Source organism: Talpa occidentalis, unplaced genomic scaffold, assembly GCF_014898055.3.
Source record: "Talpa occidentalis isolate TD23 unplaced genomic scaffold, MPIMG_talOcc4v2.1 talOcc4.9, whole genome shotgun sequence".
NCBI classification, from domain to species: Eukaryota; Metazoa; Chordata; class Mammalia; order Eulipotyphla; family Talpidae; genus Talpa; species Talpa occidentalis.
The window spans coordinates 6,454,637-6,474,918 of record NW_023605305.1 but is presented as its reverse complement, the minus strand read 5'-3'; the positions used below and the strand labels follow the sequence as shown (position 1 = coordinate 6,474,918).

The 20,282-nt window shown below is 46.8% G+C and overlaps 1 protein-coding gene across 3 annotated transcripts in view; it reads right to left on the bottom strand.

Annotated features, from left to right (window-relative positions):
* VPS13D (vacuolar protein sorting 13 homolog D) overlaps positions 1 to 20,282 on the bottom strand; it is a 199,992-nt gene that overhangs the window by 33,688 nt on the left and 146,022 nt on the right. For all 3 annotated transcript variants that reach the window (XM_037501218.2, XM_054691171.1, XM_037501217.2), the window contains 2 exons: positions 10,476 to 10,608; positions 7,645 to 7,840 (listed from right to left, as the gene is read on the bottom strand). In XM_037501218.2, coding sequence (XP_037357115.1) covers positions 7,645 to 7,840; positions 10,476 to 10,608 — 329 coding nt within the window. The remainder of the gene's footprint in view (positions 1 to 7,644; positions 7,841 to 10,475; positions 10,609 to 20,282) is intronic.

The following is a 20,282-nucleotide window of genomic DNA, read 5'->3' as shown; positions in this document are numbered from 1 at the left end:
GAGCTGTCTCTGGTGTTAACACAGAACAACTGCCTCATAAAAACTGCTTTTCACAAGGAGTTCAAAGGAGATTATCCAAATATTGGGCTTGTCCTGCTCCACCAACTTTGTAAGGTAGAAAGCTGAGGTTTGCCAAGTAAACTCTGACACAGATATACCTTCTCGATTCCCCAAGAGAGAGCCCAGGGCAGGGTTAACACAACCAAGCGGCCTTTTGACAAGAGGGACCTGGCACTTTGAAGTGATTTGCTGCACACTTACCAGGCTGCTGCAGTTAGAATTTATTAGGATGGTAGGCGAAGGTGAAGGGCTAAATTAGGTAAATTATTTTGAGAGGTCTTTTGGATATGTGATAAAATCTTTCCAACTGTTACTTCAAGAAAGCCAGCACAAGTCAGGAGCAAACCAGGAGGGCTGACAACTGTTGGCAGGAAGCCAGCGCGTGCATCACGTTACAGTGGCTCCTATAGCTTAATCCACGTTAATCCGCCACTGCCGATATGAGCTGTTTATCAGCAGGATGATGGATCATTACTGTATCTTCAAATACGCCAGCTTGTCACGGAAATTAGCCAGGTACAGCTATTTGTGGGCTGGTGGCATCTTCACGGAGTCACAGAAGTGCGAAGAGGGGCACTGTTTCACATTTCTGCAAATCTATTTAAGTCATGCTTAATAGAAAACAGCTGCATTCTCTTATCGGCTTCTATAGTCAATCTGCTGCAGTATCACAGATTGTGCAGCTTCTGGAAAACTCCACTGAACGTTCATGAGGCATATTATTACAAAAAGTGATTTATCTATCTACATATCTATATATGAATTCATATATGAATATATAAAGGTAGGGTTGTCACTATGGACTCCAAAAGGATTTTGTGGGTCCCCAGATCATATTTTGAGAAGCTCTGCTCCAAAAGGACCCTCATGTACAAATTCTGTGCCTAACCGAAGTCAGTTTCCTCTACGGATAGGAAACCCACTAGGACATTACCCCTCCACCCCCTATTTGGCAAATTAGGAAGAAAATCTCAGGGCAAAGAAATGGTCCCTGAAGCAAGAGAGTACTAAACAAAGGCATGGGGCTAACTGTAACCCCCAAACTACCTTTTCTTCCCCCACAGATCACAGGCTTTGTTTGTAACAAACAAAGTCCCTTATGTCCACTGTAGAACTCAGAGTTGTCGTATAGCCTGATGCTCGCCGGGAGCAGGGCCTTGAACTCAGGCCTGGATCCTCTCTGGGAGGGAGACTGATTTCACCCAAGACCATGAGGAATGGAGACTCTGTAGGGAGGGGGATGCACGGAAGACGCTGGGAGGTTATCAAATCTAAAAATAAGTAAACCTGGAGCCTTCGCGGAAGATTTCCACAAACGGTAAACGGCTCTTCATTCTGCTCTTACGCACAAACTCCAAATGTCTCTCAGAAAGAAACACCCTGTTCAGTTTCACTCAAAGTTAAATCAAAAATCCCAAATCCTTATCTAACAGATGTATGACTAGGTGTCATTCGGGAGTCTTAAAAATCAACTTGTTGGTCGAGCTGTCCAGTGCTAATTATCATATGGAAGAAACCAAAGTCAAAACAATCTCATTTTTTTGTAATTGAGCTATCAGGGCTGTATTTAAAGGTGTTTATGCCTGAAATTAATTGATTTTTACTTTTGGAAGCACGGTTGTGCTCTTTCCATGAAGTCAGTCATCTCTGCATGCCAAAAATGGCAAAAAATAGACGCTCTCCTTTCTAGAAACGATAACGCACCATGACCAAAAAAGTGTTTTTTTCCCTTTAGCAGATAATCTTGCATAAAAATGAGTCATGGGATTTCAAAAATGGAAAGGTTTTTCTCAAATATGTGTGTGCAGGAAGACACACGCTTTCCTTTTTTTTGGGTGGGGGCAGATTTGCGCTTTCCATAAGTCACATTATCAAGAGAATGCTGTCGTCTGGAGCCTTTGAGAGCAAAGAGGGGGAGTTTATTTAGAGTCAGCAAGGGGGAAGAGGGTTGTCTTAGAAAATAAGGTTTCTCTGCTTGTGTTTCTGTGAGAGGAATTTCAACTTATAAGACACTTAGGACTGTAAAGATGTTTCTCAAAAATATCTTATCCTGTAACTTCATCAGCTTCATTTCAGACTGGAGGGAGACACCGACGTCATTAACCCCGGTCTGAATGTCGTTCCTTCTGGGGGCGCTCAGAGGGGGGTAAGAAAACGACCACCTACTTCAGGCATCTTGCGGAGTGGCCTGGTTTGGCACCCCCAGCCAGTGAGAACACGCCACCCTCACTTCACAACACATTCGGGAGTAGCAGAACGGAAGTGTGGCCGTGCACTGGACACAGAGGAGAGACAACAGCAGTCCTTTTCTTCAGCTGGACGCAACAATAATTTTTCAGTGTCACTGAAACTAATTCCTTTTCATGATGAAACTGACATGTAAACTCATACCTTGTCCGCCCGAGCAGCAGTTACCAACTCCACACACAAGATGTGCCCCACAGTAAGCGACAGGACTCCGGGCCGCATGTATATGAGGCCCTACCTGTCACCCTTACCTACATATGCATCTTTGGATCCATGCTACGGTCTACAGAACTCTCTAGAAGGAGTACTCTTCCAGAGCAGCTCTCTGTAAGGCAGTGGCCACAAGATGACAAGGTATTACCTTTTGGAAGGGCTAATTTTACTGGGCAGCAATTAAAAATAGTTTCTTATTAAAACAAACATGGCATAAAATATAAAAATCCATTGACAGTTTCAAGGAAAAACAGAAACTTTCCAAGAACTGCTGGATTTGTCCCTGGGCTGTCAGTCTATTCCCCTCTGCCTCAGAGGGAACACTGGTCGGAGCCACCGAGAGCGACAGTATATCCCAACACACGTCGTAACTGCTACTGGATTTCCCAAAAGGCTCAATTCAAACCAATCCTGTCTGATGTGTGAGGTGTCACAGCAAGACAAGCAAATGGCCACTCAGAGCACAGTAACTACAAGAGCACCACCCAGCCAGAATGGAGGAATAACAGTCGCACTTCCTAACTTCCTCTTGCTGACTTTTTTCTGACCCACCCAACCTGATCGCATTCAGGCTCTGCTGACCCACGAAGGTCGTATCCTTTTCTCCCAGAGCATCATGGGTAAGACACAAACATCATAATAGAGGCTTTTTGTTAAGAAAGTCCATTTCAATTTTACATCTCAGAGGCCACTAACAAAGGTTTTGTTTTTGGTTTTTTTTTTATATTCTGGGTGGTGTCTTGGGAGTGTTTTTACTGAAAAAGTCAAATATGCCCACCATAAATCTTTCCCACAAAACCAACTCAAAGGTTACTCAAAAGCTCTCAGAGCAACTGGAATTTACACCTACGTGCCCAATACAAAATACAAGGTCCTGGGATTCCAGAACACTAGCAGAGGCCTGATGGCGATATTCTTAAACACTGATCTATCATTATCCTTCAAATTCCCCTTCCTCCTTATCTAACTTAAATAATGAGATAAGCACCGACACTCCTGAGCTTTGCTAAATTAGTTTAAATATTTCAAGTTCTGCCAACTCCCATTTCTCCCCCGTTCTGGGTCTTGACTAAAAAGGTGAAGAAATATTTTGGAGGAAACCTCAGGGCCCGGCTTCATAAATCTTCATCTGCTACTTTTCTAAAACATCGTGTAACCAAAAGCTGACACCAGAAGGCATTTGGGGAAATAAACTAGCAAATAAACAGCCCAGAGTTGATACTTCTGCTCTCTTTTCTGTGGTTTCTGCCTTCTACTGTGAAATGGCTGCTCCTGGGCGCTGTAGCTCCCTACCCTTCGAGTATCTTTTCAAATCCTATCATCAGAGGCCTCCCTGGTGGCGCAGGTGGTTGAATGCAGCAGCCTCTGCAGTGCCAGTTCGATCCACACCGGCCCAGGGAGATACCCACATGGTGCAGCAGACCTCTCCTGTCTCATCTGCTGCTCCCCTCAGCAGTGTATTTTGGTCGGTCTGCCTGGTCTGTTCCCCACTCTGTCTTTGGTGAATCCTCTCACCCTCCCGCACATCTGGCCTGTACCCCGGTTCTTATATAAAAATAAATAAATCTTAAAAAAAAATACACAAAACTGCAATTAAAAAAAATCCTATCATCAGCTACCACCACACGTGCAGTACATGGCACGCTGGCCCATGGGTGCTGCTTTGGCCTGGTCTAGTGAAGGGTGGCAGGCTTTTCCGTGGCACCACAAGTGTGGCTTTTGAATGACACCACAAGTGTGGCTACATATGTGCCATTTTCAGAAACTTTACTTGGGAACAGACAAATGCAGCCCAATACACGTAGCCTAGAAGATGCAAGCTGAGCCAGCAGAACATTGCCTTGGAAAAGGCTGCTTATTTCAGTTCCAAACCACACATACTTGTACAGTTAACAAATGCAGCAGAGGATATTGGTCCACAACACTCAAGCTGAGGCCAAAGGCTCTGCTGTCCTCCGCCCTCCCCTCTCCCCAGCCCCCATTTGCCTTCCCAAGAACTATTCGACTGATTGGACATTTTGGAGAAAAGTTAGGTGACTGTCCTTTGGGTTTGCCTGCACACTGGAATGAGGAGAGGGACTTGGAGGCATTTTAATCTAAAAGAACTCAAGGAGGGGGGTTCCCTCTAAATAAAATCATGTTCAAATAAACACAGAAAGGAGCCAATGTTTCCTGTAAGGCCACTTTTCAGAGGGATTACTGGAAGGAGTATTCTTTCACAGTTTAATGGCTTACTTTGCTATCATCTGCTTGAAATTTGGGTCATTTAAAACATAGATGCTAAGATCTAAGCCTTCACTTGGATGAAATATTACAGAGGAAGCAGAAAGCCCCATTCCAAGAGCAGACTCAGAGGCAGAGCTCTTGGACTCCTGGGTTCTATTCCTGGCTCAGTCCCTGGGCTCAGGTCAGCCCTCGGTCAGACTCTCACTTCTAATCCCTTCAAATCATTTGTTAGTCCCTGTTGTCTAAACAGTGGGGAAAAACCCTGAGTAACACCCCTGGATCCTGTTCAATCAACTGGGATGGTTGGAGATGGTTACAACTCACTTCCAAGAAACCAGGGTGATTTATCCCTTGGTAGAACTAGGATGTTCCTCAGGGATCACGGCATCATCAGAGCAAACCCTCACGGCCCTGAAACATCTCTCCACCTGCAAACACCTCCGTGTGCCTTTAACATGACTTACAAAATAACACCACCCAGCATTTTATAGTTCTTTATGGCTTCCACATTAAAGTAACTCTGGTGGGGCTTCAAACCTGAGAGGCAGAAGAGACAGGTATATTTATCCCTAATTTATAGATGAAAAAGCTGAGGCTCAGATCGGCCAGGAGACTTGACCCAGGGCTCCCGCTAACAAGTAAGGGCACTAGCACCCAGATCTATCACTTTTGGGTCCAGTCTCCTTTTCTCTCTAATGTGGATCCTCATGAATCACCCTACTTTTGGACCTAGACAAATGGACTGAGGGAAAATGGTTAAAGTGTTTCAGACAAATATATGGCATCTTTTCAAGAAAGGATAAAGGGCCGAACTTCTCTGAGCCCCCAAATTAGAACGGGCCCACTCCCCTCTATTACTCCCCACAGTGTCTTCTCCAGAAATAAAGACAAGATGCAGAAGTCGAATCCCTCCACTCCTCTTTGAGCGTCTATGTGCACAGGCCGCCACTGCCTGACACTCCTCGGTCACCTCTGCCCTCTCTGCTGTTCCAGAAGTTCACAGTCAAAAGTCAACCACTGTCAATTTCTATTTGTTTGGTACAAGCCCTGTAGCTTCTTGGTCCCCTCTTACCTGGAATATAGTGTCTCCTCTCTTCCCCTGGTCAACTCCTATTTACACTCCAGGTTTCATCTCAAATCTCACGGCTCTGGAAAGGCCTCTCCTGAGGCCAGCGGGCAGGTTAGCCCACCTCTGCTCCGCTTCACCTTCGCTGACTGCACCATTTCAGGGCACCCAGCAAGACTACTTTGTGCCATTTATCACAATTTTAGCAAATTATGATTTATATGATTGCTTTATGTTTGTTGTCCCATCTGACTGTAAGCCTTTTGAGATCAGAGATAGACTTGTTTTCGGCTCTGCAACAAACCCTGAATTCTTAGGGAATATTCAATTATTTGCTGATGAAACTGAGCTCTTTACAGAGCAATGACTATACCACCTTTCCTCCTACAGCAGATATCTGTGCCTTTAAGGGCACCTAGAAGAATGGAAGATGTTATCATGACTTCCAAACTGCCAAGGCATAAAATTCAACTGACTCTATTCAAATCAACATCATCGAAGTTAGAGCACAAAATAGTATTTAAAACATTTAACATTTAATCAATCCCTTGACCACTCTGGGATGTCACAAATGAGGGTGGTACTTTGGAATTCCTAGCCTTACTTTGTCCACACTTCGTTAGGTTTTCTCATCCTGATGAAATGCTGGGGGTGGACTTCTTGAGCTTTGGGCAGACACGAAAAAACTAACTGGAAATACTTTTGAAGCCTCCCTGCTGCCCCTCTCCTCGACTTCATAAATGCTTCAATACACCCTCATGGGTAGTGTGAGCTCTGCGTCTGAGAAGAGGGTGCAATTCAACTCAAGTAAACTCTACAGATTCTCTGCTAAAAGCAGCTGCTTCCTGCTGGAAGACATCACGGTGGAGCAGAGGACGAAGGGCCCGGTTCACATGGCAAGCGCTTCCCTACTGCGGTCATGTGTCGCTAGCAGGGTTTCCTGGTGACAAGCAAATGGGATCATTTTAACTGGGGACAATTTCACTTTAAACCCTTTTTGAGGGTGTGATCGGGTGGGATATGGCCAGGTCCTGAAGGGCACACTACCTCACTCAGGGAATATCTATTATCTAGGCAGCAGCAAGATCCTCCTGGGGCTTAAGTGGAGGCAGCTTGGCTGGGAACTGTAACAGTCATTATACCCTTTGTTGATAAGAATCCCTGTTAGTCACACTGAAGAAGGGAGGCTAAAATAGGCCACTAACATGAGTAGCTAAGTTAAAGTAGTTGTGTTCTGTGGACTTGAAGCCATATGGGCTGTCGCTCATTTCCTGTCTCAGCAGGGATTAAGGCTAGACAGCATCCCACAGGAGAACTGCCAACGGACTTGGGGGATTCCTATATGAAGGTGGGGACTGGTTGGCACTCTCACATAGAGAACTATGAAGGGAAAGACCCATGCGATGGCCTGCGGCCGAAGGGATTCCAGATCTGGGCCCTGGAGCCCAGGAGCTGGACACAGTCGACAGCCCGAGAGCTTCCTTAACGGGCAGGTGGGGGTCTAGTTAGTTTCTTGTAAGGATGCAACCCTATTTTGGATTCTTCTGAGGAAAAACAACATTATATTGTACACACGCACAAACACACACGAGTATAGATACAGCTAGATAGATACAGATGTAGGTGTATATAGATCTGGGAAAATTTATGCCAGATTTTGGTACCTCATTTTTGTGTATTTATATTAGAATTTTAAGTTACATGTATTCACATTTTAAAATAATCACATCATTAAGGCAGAAAGCACATGATAAGACATATCAGTAGGGATTAGGACAGGCAGCAGACCAGGGCTGGAAATTGCAGAAGCCACACCCCCCATGACCACTGACCTGGGGCCACTAAGTGTGGCTGTGTCTCTCACCGCCTGGGCTGTTTCTGATGCAAAATCCAGGGCGCCTGCCACTGGCTTGGTTACAGTGCCCACAAGCCCTTTCCCAAGGCCAGATATGAAACCGCTGACACCCCCTTCTGTTTTCACACCTTCCACTGTTGAGGTTATAACACTGGTCAATCCACCAATGATACCTAGCAAAAAAGACAAGGGCTATTGGAACCTGGCCAAGGACAAAAGCAAAAGCATTTCAAACCAAACCCCTCAATTTCATGCACCTGGCAAGAGATGGGCATTCTGTCCATCTCTAAATAGGCTACAGGCAGGCCAACTCAAGATGGGGAAGAAGCAGATTTGCCCATCAAGCTTAGGATCAGAGAATGGACATTAATTATTAGTCAGAAGGAAAGCATCTTCCAGTTGAAAAAAAAAAATCAAAGAAAAGCTAAGAGGTTAACAGTGGCCACTTTTCAATCCCACAGGTTGGGCAGCAGATGGCAACCAGAAGAGGCAGCAGACAGCAGGATCAGGTCAACAGACTCAGAAGCTGGGCTCCCTCGCAATACAGGGCGGAGGCAGTGAAGCACATCCTTGGTCTTTAAGAAATGCAGGCTGACCAGCCTACCCCCCACATGTCAGAAATGGGGTGAAAGCTACTGCACACTTGGCTGAGTCAGGTATGGGCCATCAGAGAAAATGATGGAAAGGCACCCTCAATGGAGTCAGGTCAAAAGTCAGTCAATCTAGGTCAAAAGAACACTCCAAACATTTGGAAAGTTGAGTTCTGAAAGAAACTCAAAATTGGCCAGAGGTTGGCAAAGGCGAGAAAGGACAAAGGAGTTGCAGGGAGGAAGCAAGGCCCGCCTGGGGAGCGTTTCCAGGATTTGTGCCAGCGCCACTCACAGGATGTTTACCCTTTGACAGTGGGGGTGTGAGGAAGCTCTCTAGACCCTTCAGCTCTAGTGAGACAAATTGGTAAAGGAAATTCCTTGGGTGAGAATGTACTAACAATTCACAACGTTTCTTTTGGATTCTGGGTCCGTTCGCTCCAGTGAGGCAATATCCCTTGCCCAACCTTCTGGACAAAGTTCATGGCGGAGCACGTACAGTTCAGGACTTCAGGCAGGACCTTGGAGACAGAATGTCACTGATCCGAACCAGGCAGGGCCTCGAGGGAGAACTGAGCCTGGCGCCCAGTAATTAAATCAAGGAGACTGAGAAGATTCTGGCTCTTATCTCCGAAGGGTTTCTTCATCCTGAAGGAAGGCTCTCACTCCAAGCTTCTGCTTTCAGATAACCCAGAGCTTAATGACCCTGTCGGGTGAGGTTGCTGCTCCCTGGCCTCAGGCTGGCCTGCCCGGCTGCCGGAGGAGCCCCACATGGGGTGGCAGGGCCTGCATCAGGGTGATCCTGCAGCAGCTACCCATTTTCTCGGCACACTGGTGTGTTCACCCACACTTTCTCCAGTCCCATGGATGCTGGCCAGAGAGAGGCAATTATACATAGGTCAGCAATTTCTGCTCATTAAAAACAGTCCTCTAATAGTCCAATGTATCATTACAGTACTAGAAAGAATGAGTAAATCTTTCACACCGAATGACTGCCCAACAATCAACTTTTAAGTTCATAAACAGACTAATTTCAGCCAAATATTACTTCTAGCTTGATGTCTCCTCAGGGGCTGCTCCCTTCCCAATTGGGCAAGGTCAGGAAAAGCAAAGGCGTTTTTATCCAAACTTTGCCATTAGAAAGTTGATAAACAAAAGCCATGGCCTGGGCGCACTGTGCTCCAAGCACAAATAGAAATATGACTTTTTATTATCTATATTCCTTCTTCTCCCTCCATGTACAGAGAATCACAATTTGATCAGCCTTGATGACTTCTCATTGCTTGAGATTACTCCTAAGCATCTGGAATGATCAGCTCAGCTGACTGACCACTACCAAGCAGGAGCCCGGCCGGGGTCTTCTGGGGTGCTGCCAGGATGGAGGCGCACATGCGGTCTTTCTGCTCTCGTGCGCCACGCAGCCTCTCGGGAAAGGCAGCCACATGCAGTGGCACATGCACAGCCCCTCTGGCACCTGCGCTCGGATGTATTTATTCCAGCTGGGGACAGTGAGTGGAGCTGGGACTTACAGGCCGAGCAGGATTTTCCTGGGCAAGGAAGTGAGGCAGCAGAGGGGAGGGCAGGAAGAACGTGAGAGAGCAAGGACCAGGGCATGTCTGGGGAGCGGTTGTGTCACTGGGCGGCTCGGGTGTAGCATGGCAGGGACAGAGGTTGGAAAGGTTGGCCTAGTTTACGCTTCCAAGGCCTTGAATGCCATGCTAAGAAGTTGATGAGAAAAATGCAACAAAAGGTAAATGAATGAGAAAAAAAGCATTAAAAGAATTCAAACAAGTTCAGAGACAATACATTCATCCCGGCACTACATCTCTCAGGCTCATGGATTTATAATCCCTGGGAATGTAGATTTTTTTACAAGGCCTAAGCACATCGGGACAACAAAGCTGGCCAGCCCTATTTCACTTTCTGTGGAAAGAACGATCAGTAAGCAGAAGGCAAGTCTGTAACCAGCAGTTCCAGATTCTAAAGAAGGGCTCAGTCGATTCCACCATAGGACACTTTGGAAATAGAAGCCAGAGAACAGGAAGGAACTGCAATGGCCAAGCCTCTGTGAATGAAGAGTTCTCACGGGCTGTACCATTTCAACTGCAGGGGCCACAGGGAGCTTAGAGGGCTACCAGGCACACCGAGACAGCAAGCTGGGAGCCCCACTGCGTCAGCCTGCTCTTTTCTACGCAGAAGGGCCTGCTATCACGTGACCTACCGTGTGCCAGGCCGTGGATGCCAGCTACGAGGTGCTCCCCACTGGTGGCCGCGTGGTAGCGGATGTACTCCCGCTCGGACTGATGCCGATTGTCCATCGTCTTCCCTAAGCCATCTGACAACGTCCCCGCGAACTGGAGCGAATCAAAAACAGAAGGAAAAGAGCATTAAAGCCACAGCACTATTTCTACCATTTTAATTGTTTTTCAATAAATACCGCCCCTCGCTCCAAGCTGGGACCCAGCAAATATTGACCGAGGAGAGATGACCTGCTGAATCTGTGTCCCAGGAGGAGGACACTCAAGCCCTGGGCACACACAGACTCCCGACGCTTATGCTGGTGGACACAGACTTGCAGGGAAGCTAAAGACCCATAGTGGCATGTGCTTCCCACAGTTCTAATGCACATGGACTGGAAAATTAAAGGCCTAGCAAAGCGTCTGGAGGAGCAGAAGGGAGCAGAGGATCTGCTCTCAGAATCAGTGGGATTCACAATGGTAAATGTGACAAACTGTTACTTTAGATTTCAGGTAATGAAGTTTCTAGAGACACCAACTGCCTGGAATTAACACCTTTTCTTTCACTTCCTCAATAATTATCGGGGGGAGGCGGGGAATATGTGCTCAGCCCCACTTGTCCAGAGAAAATGAAGCATATTGAAAGGTTAACAGGGTATGCCATCTTTTACAGGAAGTAGCAGACTTGAACTCATGACTTCAAATGCAAAATCCTCCCCTACCAATTAGAGAGAGATTTTATTTATCCTGGCATACTTGAACCAGAGAAGCTGTCTCATCCATCAAAACTGGATAAAAGGACATAAAACTCTGTTTTGTCACAAGACAATTTGAAAAGGTTTAAAGTGACAGTTAATAAACCACAGGGTACTTATCCTCATCATTCAGGCATAAAAGGGAAGGATATCAAATATATAATTAGCCTTCTCGGGAAGGATCTACCAAAACAAATGGTTTAAGTGCCAATGACCCAGGACTAACCTTTCAGAAAACTCACAGGAATGCTATTTAGATATAAAGTTTGGTAAGATTCGAGGCAAAGAGCCTGCCTTGAAGACCACGTCAGCCCACTGGGGAGCCCCCAGGGGGCCTGTTTTGTTCTGGTTTGGCAAGGGGGTGTTAAACAGATCTGCCCTGGAAACCATCAGGGCTTAGGTGTCCTGCTTGTCACCAGTGACAGGTGAAGGCGGGCTCAGGGCTCAGAGGAGGGAGAGAGGAGGAAAGAGCAAGGCCACGCAGAGCAGGGGACTGGAGCAGACCTGGGGCCCGGCTCCCTTCTATTCCCCCAGAAGCTTCCCTCACCTGGGGCAGTGGCTCCCTTTCGGGAGACACAATCCCTACCATTACCTGCTTTTGTCTGACCTTCCCCATCACTCCCTTTCTAATTAGAGAACTTAAATTGATGAAAACAAATTATACCATTTTCTTAGAACACAGACCCCATGGGAAATTGCAAAGCCAGCACGGTGGCTCATGAGGGGGCCCCGCTTCCCTCCGAACAAACCAGATTCTAGTCCTGTCACCCTAGCTGCTCTGTGAGATGAGCAAGGCGGCTACCCCGGGGCCCTCCCTGCTTGCATCTGGAGGAAAGGCAGGGCCAGCACTGTTTCCTGGCTGGAAGGGTCGGTGAGAGGCTTCGGGCTCGGAGTCTCGTCAGCATGTGCTGTCATTTACTGGCCCAGGGAGGCACATCCTGCACCACCTGAAGTCTTTCAAAGGTGTAGAATTTTGGCCATTTGCACTAGGCTTTTAACAGGGAAAAAGAAAAAAAAGACAAAACAAAACAATCCTCTCTCCAGGAGATAAACACTAGCTTTCAAAGTGAGTGTCTGGAATGGCACCATGGATAAAATTAGAGTGTAGGGACTGGTTTCCAAAACTCTTTCCAGATCTGAAGTGCAAGAAGGACAGCCTGAGGTAGGATGTCTTTATTAAGCACGTCCTCTGGTCCAGCACAGATTTAGGGACAGTTGATGATACAAACAAATAGCAGTGTGGGCCCTATCCTCAAGGACAACAGTCTCATTAGGAAGATAACAGCAGACATAAAATAGCCATGGACAAAGCATAATCACTCGGGAATTGAGGAGAGGAAAATGTGAGCTTTGTTTTGGAAGGGTCAAAAGAGATTTGCTGCTATGTTCTGGAATTAAATAGGCGGTGAGTGTTCCTCATTTAGGGGCTGGACAAAGATCTTCCTCCATGGGAGAGAAAGAAGGTGACCAGGCAAGAGAAATGTCTTCAGAAGCCACTGGGGGTGTGTCCAGGAATCGGGTATGCCATGGGAAGAGGCCAGGAGCACTGCTAACTGCCAGGGTCTTATTCAGATCTTCTGCATTTACTTACCTTGGGAAGAAACACTAAGTTAAGGTTCTGGGCAGCTGACTAGGAAGAAATTTTAAAAAAATCCCTAAATTTCACTCCTCCCCCCCAAGAAACTATGGGTGAACAATCTAGGCAATCTACCTGGACCCACCGCCCCCACCCCAATCAAGTCCTACCTCCCACTCCAGTCAGTAAAACAACGTTAGTATCTGAGGTTACAGAGCAAGCCAATGCCAAAGCTTCACTGCCAACTGACTCTGCTATGGTAGCTTCGGCAATCCCAGGACCCACGGCTCCTGGGTGTTCTCTGTATAAAAACACTGTACTGACCTTAGGAGGGCGGGCTAAGCTGACCTGGGAGGTCACACATCCCTCTAAGGGCTACACTCTTCCCCGTGCTTCCTGGTGCTCACCTGTGCATGGAAAGGTGCCCACCCACTCTACTTACTCCAGGAATCTGTGGGAATTCTTACTTCTCCATTAAAAAATTACTCATGCAAGCCAACTGGGACTTATCCTCTGTCACTTGTGAGTTAAAGTAAAAGACACAAAGACATTAGCAGGAAATAATTATGAAAGTCTTCACCCCTAGAAATGTGACCTTGAGAACTCAGAAAACTAGGAAAGATGATGAAATCTACGATCCAATGAAACCTATACTGATGAGAGATTTTATGGGGAGAGACATTTTATAGGAACCAAACTGAAGTCAGTTAGATGAAGGGAAACGTGGTCAAAGGCTGGGCCATGGGCCAGTCCTCTGGGCTTCTGCCTATTGAATCCAGGGCACCACCAACCTCGTGGCCTTCTCTCACTGTGGGAGTACTGAGTCATCTTTAATTCTACCTCTCATTCTCCACCTCAGTGGGAAAGTAAATCACACCCTGTATCTTATTTCTCCCTCAAAGACTGGTGAGGACATAGGCTGGAGGGGGGGTGTGATTCCGGCAAGCACTCTTTATGGGTGCCCTGACTCTGGTCTCCTAGCCTGGGAAGAGTCATTTCACCCACTTCCCTGACTATAAAGACGAGCATCAAAACAGAGCAGCGATGCCCCTGAGGGCCGCATCGGGCAGGAGGGGCTGGCAGAGGGCACCCCTCAACACCCCACTCTGGTTCTGCCTGTATTTAAAAAAAGAAGCCAAAGGCATTGAAAATTGAATTTGTTTTGGAAAAAAAAAAACACAAATATTTTAAAAAAAGATTTATTTATCCATACAAGAACTGGGGTGTAGACCAGAGATGCAGGGGGTGAGAGGATTCACCAGAAACAGTGGGGAACAGAACAGGCAGACTGACTTAAACACACTGCTGAGGGGAGCAGCGGGCGAGACAGGAGAGGTCTGTGCACCATGTGGGCTGCTCCCTGGCCAACCAGGGATTGAATTAGTGCTGCAATGGCCGGGGATAGCTTGATAGCACTGTGTCTTTAATCCCTGAGCCACCAGGGAGGACCTGTTTTGAAATTTTTGTCAGAGCAAAGCTGGCTGGCCTGCTCAAGGATGATCAAAATGGGAAACGCTGCCTGGAGGCAGATATTCAGATTATTCAAACAGAAAACAACCCCCAAAGGCACTGGGCCAAAGGCTGAAAATCATCAAGGTATGAGGAAGTAAATTCAGCTGTGCATGCAGTCAATCAACTAACCAATCAAAAGGTATCAAGCCCCAGAGTGTGCCAGGCTAGTGACTGAGAATCGTATATCGAAAGTGGTTTCTGCCTCCTGCCTTCAAGGACCTCAATCAGATGCCAAAACAGGAAGACAATCACACTTGAGTTTGGAGTCTGTGACTTTTAAGAGCTGCAAAATTCAGACACGTGATTTAACTGGGAGCCTATGCTTCGAGCGGATAAGAATGCGGATAAGAATATCGACCTACAAGCGGGCAGCGGTTTAGATAATACAGGTAAAGCACTGAGCTGATCCTTGCGAGGCAGTCAATAAAAACCACATCATTGTCTGAACTTCCACCTCTTCATCTGCAAAGGGGAACAATCAGATTCCTCACAGTCATAAGGATTCAAGGCCAGGGCTGCATGCAACCCACCTAGCAGGTGCCAGCTCACTTATGGAAAGGCCACTAGCAACTGGAAGGTAATTTGTAGATAATTTGTAACTCTATTCAGTATAAACAATAAGAATTTGCTATGACTTAAGCCAACAGAGCTCATTTTGTAGCAATTTCAAGTCCACAAAATAAGGCTGCCAGTGAGTATCTCCAGCTAAGAGGAAAGGCTCCAAGGAACAGAACGTCCCTAGAACTCTGCTATTCCAAGTTGACAACAGTGATTTCTCCCACTTCTTTCACTGAAGCAAGTTTCCACACACAGTACACTTGTGCATTCTGGCCACAGCTCAGTCATTAATTTCTATAAAGCCCTGTTTTCAGCAAGGGGGGTACTTCAAGATGCCAGTGGCGCTGCATAGTTGACACTCACTGTGTAGCCCACTCCTCCCCTCCCCCCCAATGTGGTTGTCTAAGGAAGTGGAGCCACTGCAAATTAGCCCCACGGGGGCCAGGCTCAGAAGCTGATTTTATAAAACTGAAATTCAAGTTGATACTGGAATGGGGCATGAAAACATTCACATTGGCCCTCTGCTCTGCCCGATCAGTTTCCTGGCCCTTTCATGATCTTCAGCAAGCGCAGGATGCCAGAGGTGTTTGGCCAGGGTAACAGGAGCCTGGGCTTGGGTTTCTCCCTCTTCTCGAGGGCTCTTCTTTCAGTTATTTACCTAATGGAAATTTCCCCTTTAATATCTTCGCCAAATTGAGTATCGGCTGCCGACAGTATCATTCTTGTTACCAGGGCAGGAGGGGACCGTGTGCAAGAGGAAAGGGAGCAGAAGCAGCCACTCTGCGGTGTGAGGGAGTCCCGGCTCTCCCCAGTGGAAGGCTGACCAGCACCGTCTCGGCCCCCAGCACAGCCCCAATCACCCCGGCCCCATGAAGGGGGGAAAGTGAAAGGTGACAGACTGAAAGACAGCGGGGATCTGCCACTGCCAGGATGGCTCGACCTCTCAGCCAAGCTGCGGAGGGGTAAAGGGCAATTTAAAAAATGGTATGGGACAAGTTGAGGTTTGGCAAGAAAGAGGCATTTTGGACCCCAGATCTGTATCCCCTAGAAATGGTGGGAGTCTGCCTGCTTTGGTTATAACTATGTTAGCCCTTCCTTAAGGCAAAGAGAAGAAGAAAGACTCTAGAAGACAGACTCTGTGTAAGAATAATAAGGACATTTTGAAATTAGGACTGATACCCTAACTCTGGCAACAAGCCTAAACCAATGACCTTGCTCCCCCAGGCCAGCCTCTGGAGAGCTGAAAGCCCTACAACCCCGAGACAGGACCCTGTTGCTATTTCACGGATAAACACTTATCGGGCAACAGACACTCCTTTTCAGTTAAGTGGAGGAGTTATCCCAAGCCACCAAGAATTATCTCAGCACACAAGGTCTAAACATATGTAACAAAGTCAGGCCTTAAGATCGTCCTGGTTCTTAACTAGCCCAAGACACACGCCTGCTGAATTGGCAACTCTTGCGTGTTCTGCAACTGTGACCCAGTTGTGAACTCAGATCTTGTTTCAGATGAACCTAGAAGCTCAGGGTGGTTTGAAGCACTCTCCTTTAAAAAGGCTTGGGAGACCTGGCTAGAAGGCTGAACACACAGAATGGCCCACAGGTGACACCGGAAGGCGGATTTTCAACAGCAGACCCGAGCCGCGGCCTAGCCTAGCGGGTCCTGCGTTCCCCAAGTCTTCTCTAGACCTATTACCAAGGAGCCTGTGGGCACGGCCAAATCTTTCAGCCCAGCCTCCTTCCATCTTCATCAGCTGCTCTCATTGTAGACCTTTCCCCAGCAGGGTAGGGGACCCCACTGAGGGTGCCAGGCCTCCTCTAAGTTACGGCAGAGAGAACCCGGAAGGCAGATTACTGCGGAGCAAGTGCTGCCCAAGAGCAGGAATGAGCCCACCCGCCCCAGGAGAAATCTCAGCTTTGCTGTCCTAACAACGTTCTGCAGTATGCATCAGTGGCGCAGGACGGGGCCAGGAAAGACATGAAGAAGGGGAAATCTTCCTCCAAGATGGTCGCCCCACAATGCCCGAGCCTGGCGGTCATTTAGCCTCGGGGAAAGCACACAGGTCTGAAGAGCAAGGCGTGTTGACCCGACTCCAGCCATGAGTGTCAGCGGGGTGAACATAAGCAGGACGCACTCTCGCTGGGAACCAGTGTCCTTATCTATGAAACGAGAGAACACCACCCACAGAGCCGCTGGGTTCATCCAAAGAGACCTTGGCTTTTAAAGCACTTGAGGAAAAACACAATGTGTAAATGCCAGGGGTTATTACTGCAAATCTTATTCTTTCTTCTAATGAGTGCTCTGCTCCCCCCTTTCTCCCTACATGAACCCTACATGTCTCATCCTGTAACATAGGAATCACCTTATACCCTTTCTGGAACAAAGGAAATCATAAAGAAGTCAATTATAAATAGACTTACATCTCAAAATACAGAAACTTAGAAATGAAACAGAACATTTCACAATAGAAAAGAAGCTCAAGCTTCTCTCATTCCCAGTCACAAGGACTTCATTCTTGTAAAGTACTTTGTCTTTCAAATGAATAGACACATTCTCTTTAATGCCAAAAGCCTGGGAAGAGAGGCGAGGGTGACATCACAGAGAACAATCACGATGCTCGACACCAGGAGAAGCCAAACTTCTTACTGACAAAGTGAGATACGTTTCAAGGGTTTGAAATATCTTGATGAGGTTTTCAGAAAGCAATCTATCCCTGTTTCTTCAAATAAATGAAATTTTAAGTGTGCGTGCGGCAGAAGTGCAAAAAGAACCGCTTCCCCTGCTGAAGACCATAGTGCACGTGTGGAATGGTGAACACAGCCAACAGAGTTCACTGTGGAGCAGGCTCTGCTCTGGGGACCAGGCTCCACGAAGTCATTTCATTAGCTGTCCTCACAAGAGCCCATGTGGAGGCTCTGTTATCAGCCCTGTGGCACAGATGAAGCTGGAAAGACCATCTCCAATGAAACTCAGCCAAGCATCTGCCTATACTGATTCTGGATAATCTAGAGAGGGACCCTACCATGACTTCTGTGATTGTGTCCGAGGAAAATTCCTTCCTGGAGGCCAGTACAAATCGTACAGAACCAGTAAGAAGACAGCTCTCTCCCAAGGCGGGGAGGTTCCAGGGGAAGGTAGCTAAGAGAAGTAGATAGATGACAATATTTCTGAAAAACTGCATGTGAATCCCCAGACAAAGGTGGGTCAGGCTCCAGTCCCCTTCTTTGATCAATACCCCAAACACTGACACCTCACCCTTTTCCACCACCCAAACTCTGCCCCAGGCCATCGAGCCTGGACTCCAGGCCTCCTCCCCACTAAGTCGTCGCCCCCACAATCACAAAGGCCCATCCCAGGGATCACACTGCTCCTGTCAAGGCACGGAGCCAGAGTGTACCCTTAATACCCGGGGGACAAGATGGAAGCCAAGCAGGGTAGGGGATGAGACCGGTGGTTTCGTGAGCTCCTGCTGCTCTTCCACCCTGGTGTCTCACAGAAGGATTTGCTGAAGAAGGTGCAGCACCAGGCAGAAAGGCATGCTTTCTCCAGCACCGGTCTGCTCAGCCAAGCTAGGTGCAGAAGGAAGCTGTTACTCTGGCAAGACCTGCCGAGTGCGGTAAAAGGAAATGAGGGCTACAGAGAGGAAGCAGAAGCTGGCAAGTTGGCAGTGCTTGGTTTTCACACCTTCACCTCTGCTCTCCCCACTCTGCACCCACCTAAGAGCAATGCACCCACAGCATTCACAGCGGACACTAACAGTACCTCTCACACTAAGTCTCTATGGGGGCAGCGGGACAGAGAGGGCGGCACACACCTCTGGGTGTGCGGCACACATGAAGACCAACACTCACTAGGAGACAAGGCTCAGCGAGTTAGTCATCAGCACATGTATGATGTGACATAAGAGCAGGGACTGGGAACAGGTCTCCAGAATCTGGAAGAACAAGTAGCTAAACCTCTATTTTGGGGGTTAGGGTGGGAATGGGAGACAGGTCAGGGGACCCAAAGTCCTTAAGGCCAAAAAAGGTTCTTTTTTATTTCTTATTTCTTTATTTATTTTTAAACTTGTAAACTTTAATTTATTTAGTTTTACATTTTGTACCTCTCACTTTTATCATTCTCTTCTCTACTTCTTTATTAACCATAATTTTCCTGATCCATACAATTTGCATATGTAAAGCAAGATGAAATAATCATAGCAATAATGACAAGTTAAAATATATGGTAACAGAAAGCATTGCTAATTTTAATATATGTAAATTAGTTGTGTTATTTTTAGAACTACATAAAAACATGAACAAAATCCAGGTATATGGTACTTAAAATACACAAACCCATATACGCACATACATACACACACGACATGAAATATAATAGAGTAAGTCAAAAAGCAGTATTAAAGATTGAGGGCCTCCCCGGTGGCGCAGCGGTTGAGCGCTGGGTTGCGAAGCTGCCCGCGGCCTCTGCAGCGCCGGTTCGATCCCCGGCTGCTCCCCGGCCACCACAGGAGGGCCCCACATGGCGCGCAGACCTCTCCTGCCGCCTGCTGCTCCCCTCAGCAGTGTACTTTGGTCCTTCTGCCTGCTCTGCTCCCCGCTCTGGCTCTGGTGAATTCTCTCACCCTCCCGCGCTTCTGACTGTACCCAGTGCTTGTATAAACAAAACAAACAAATAAATAAATAAAGCATGCCTCTTTAAAAAAAGAAAAAATTAAAAAAAAAAGCAGTATTAAAGATTGAGATAGATGGTACATAATTTTAAAAATTATCAATACTTTATTCCCTGAAATACACTTAACATAGCTTCAAATAACCTAAACCAAAATTGTATAGAAACATTCGAAGAAATTTACAAACCTGTAACCAAAAAGGTTCTTTTTTAAATGGACACAAATATTCTCACCCTCAAGTAGACTAAAATAAAAATAGAATTGCAGTCCAGCTATTAAAGCTCCTCAGAAAGCTCATCTCTCTGCATACTCCTGCACTCCCTGGAGGCCCCTCCTAGGCATTCTTAACCTCTGCTGTGGTTCGACCCCTCCAGAGGGTGACCTGAGAAAAGACATTTATAATTCACACCCATTTACTTCCTGCAGATCTGGTGTTTTTAAAGCCTGCTAAATTAGCCACTCCCAGGCTAAGAGATTTCAGGCAAAACAACAAGGTTTAGAATGCGGAAGAAAATATGATCCATTTAACATAACAGCTGCCTTTTCTACAGGTAACTTAATGGGCCTATTCTGATGCTTTGGGTTGCTTTTAAGAGAAAACTTTGAACTACTAGAAAGAAAGGAAAACAGGGGCTCTGGTTCAACATACTTTTGTAGCAGGTTGGGATCTGGGGTGCCCCTCTCCCTGCCCTGTAACAATTTCTCCTTAGAAGAGAGCCA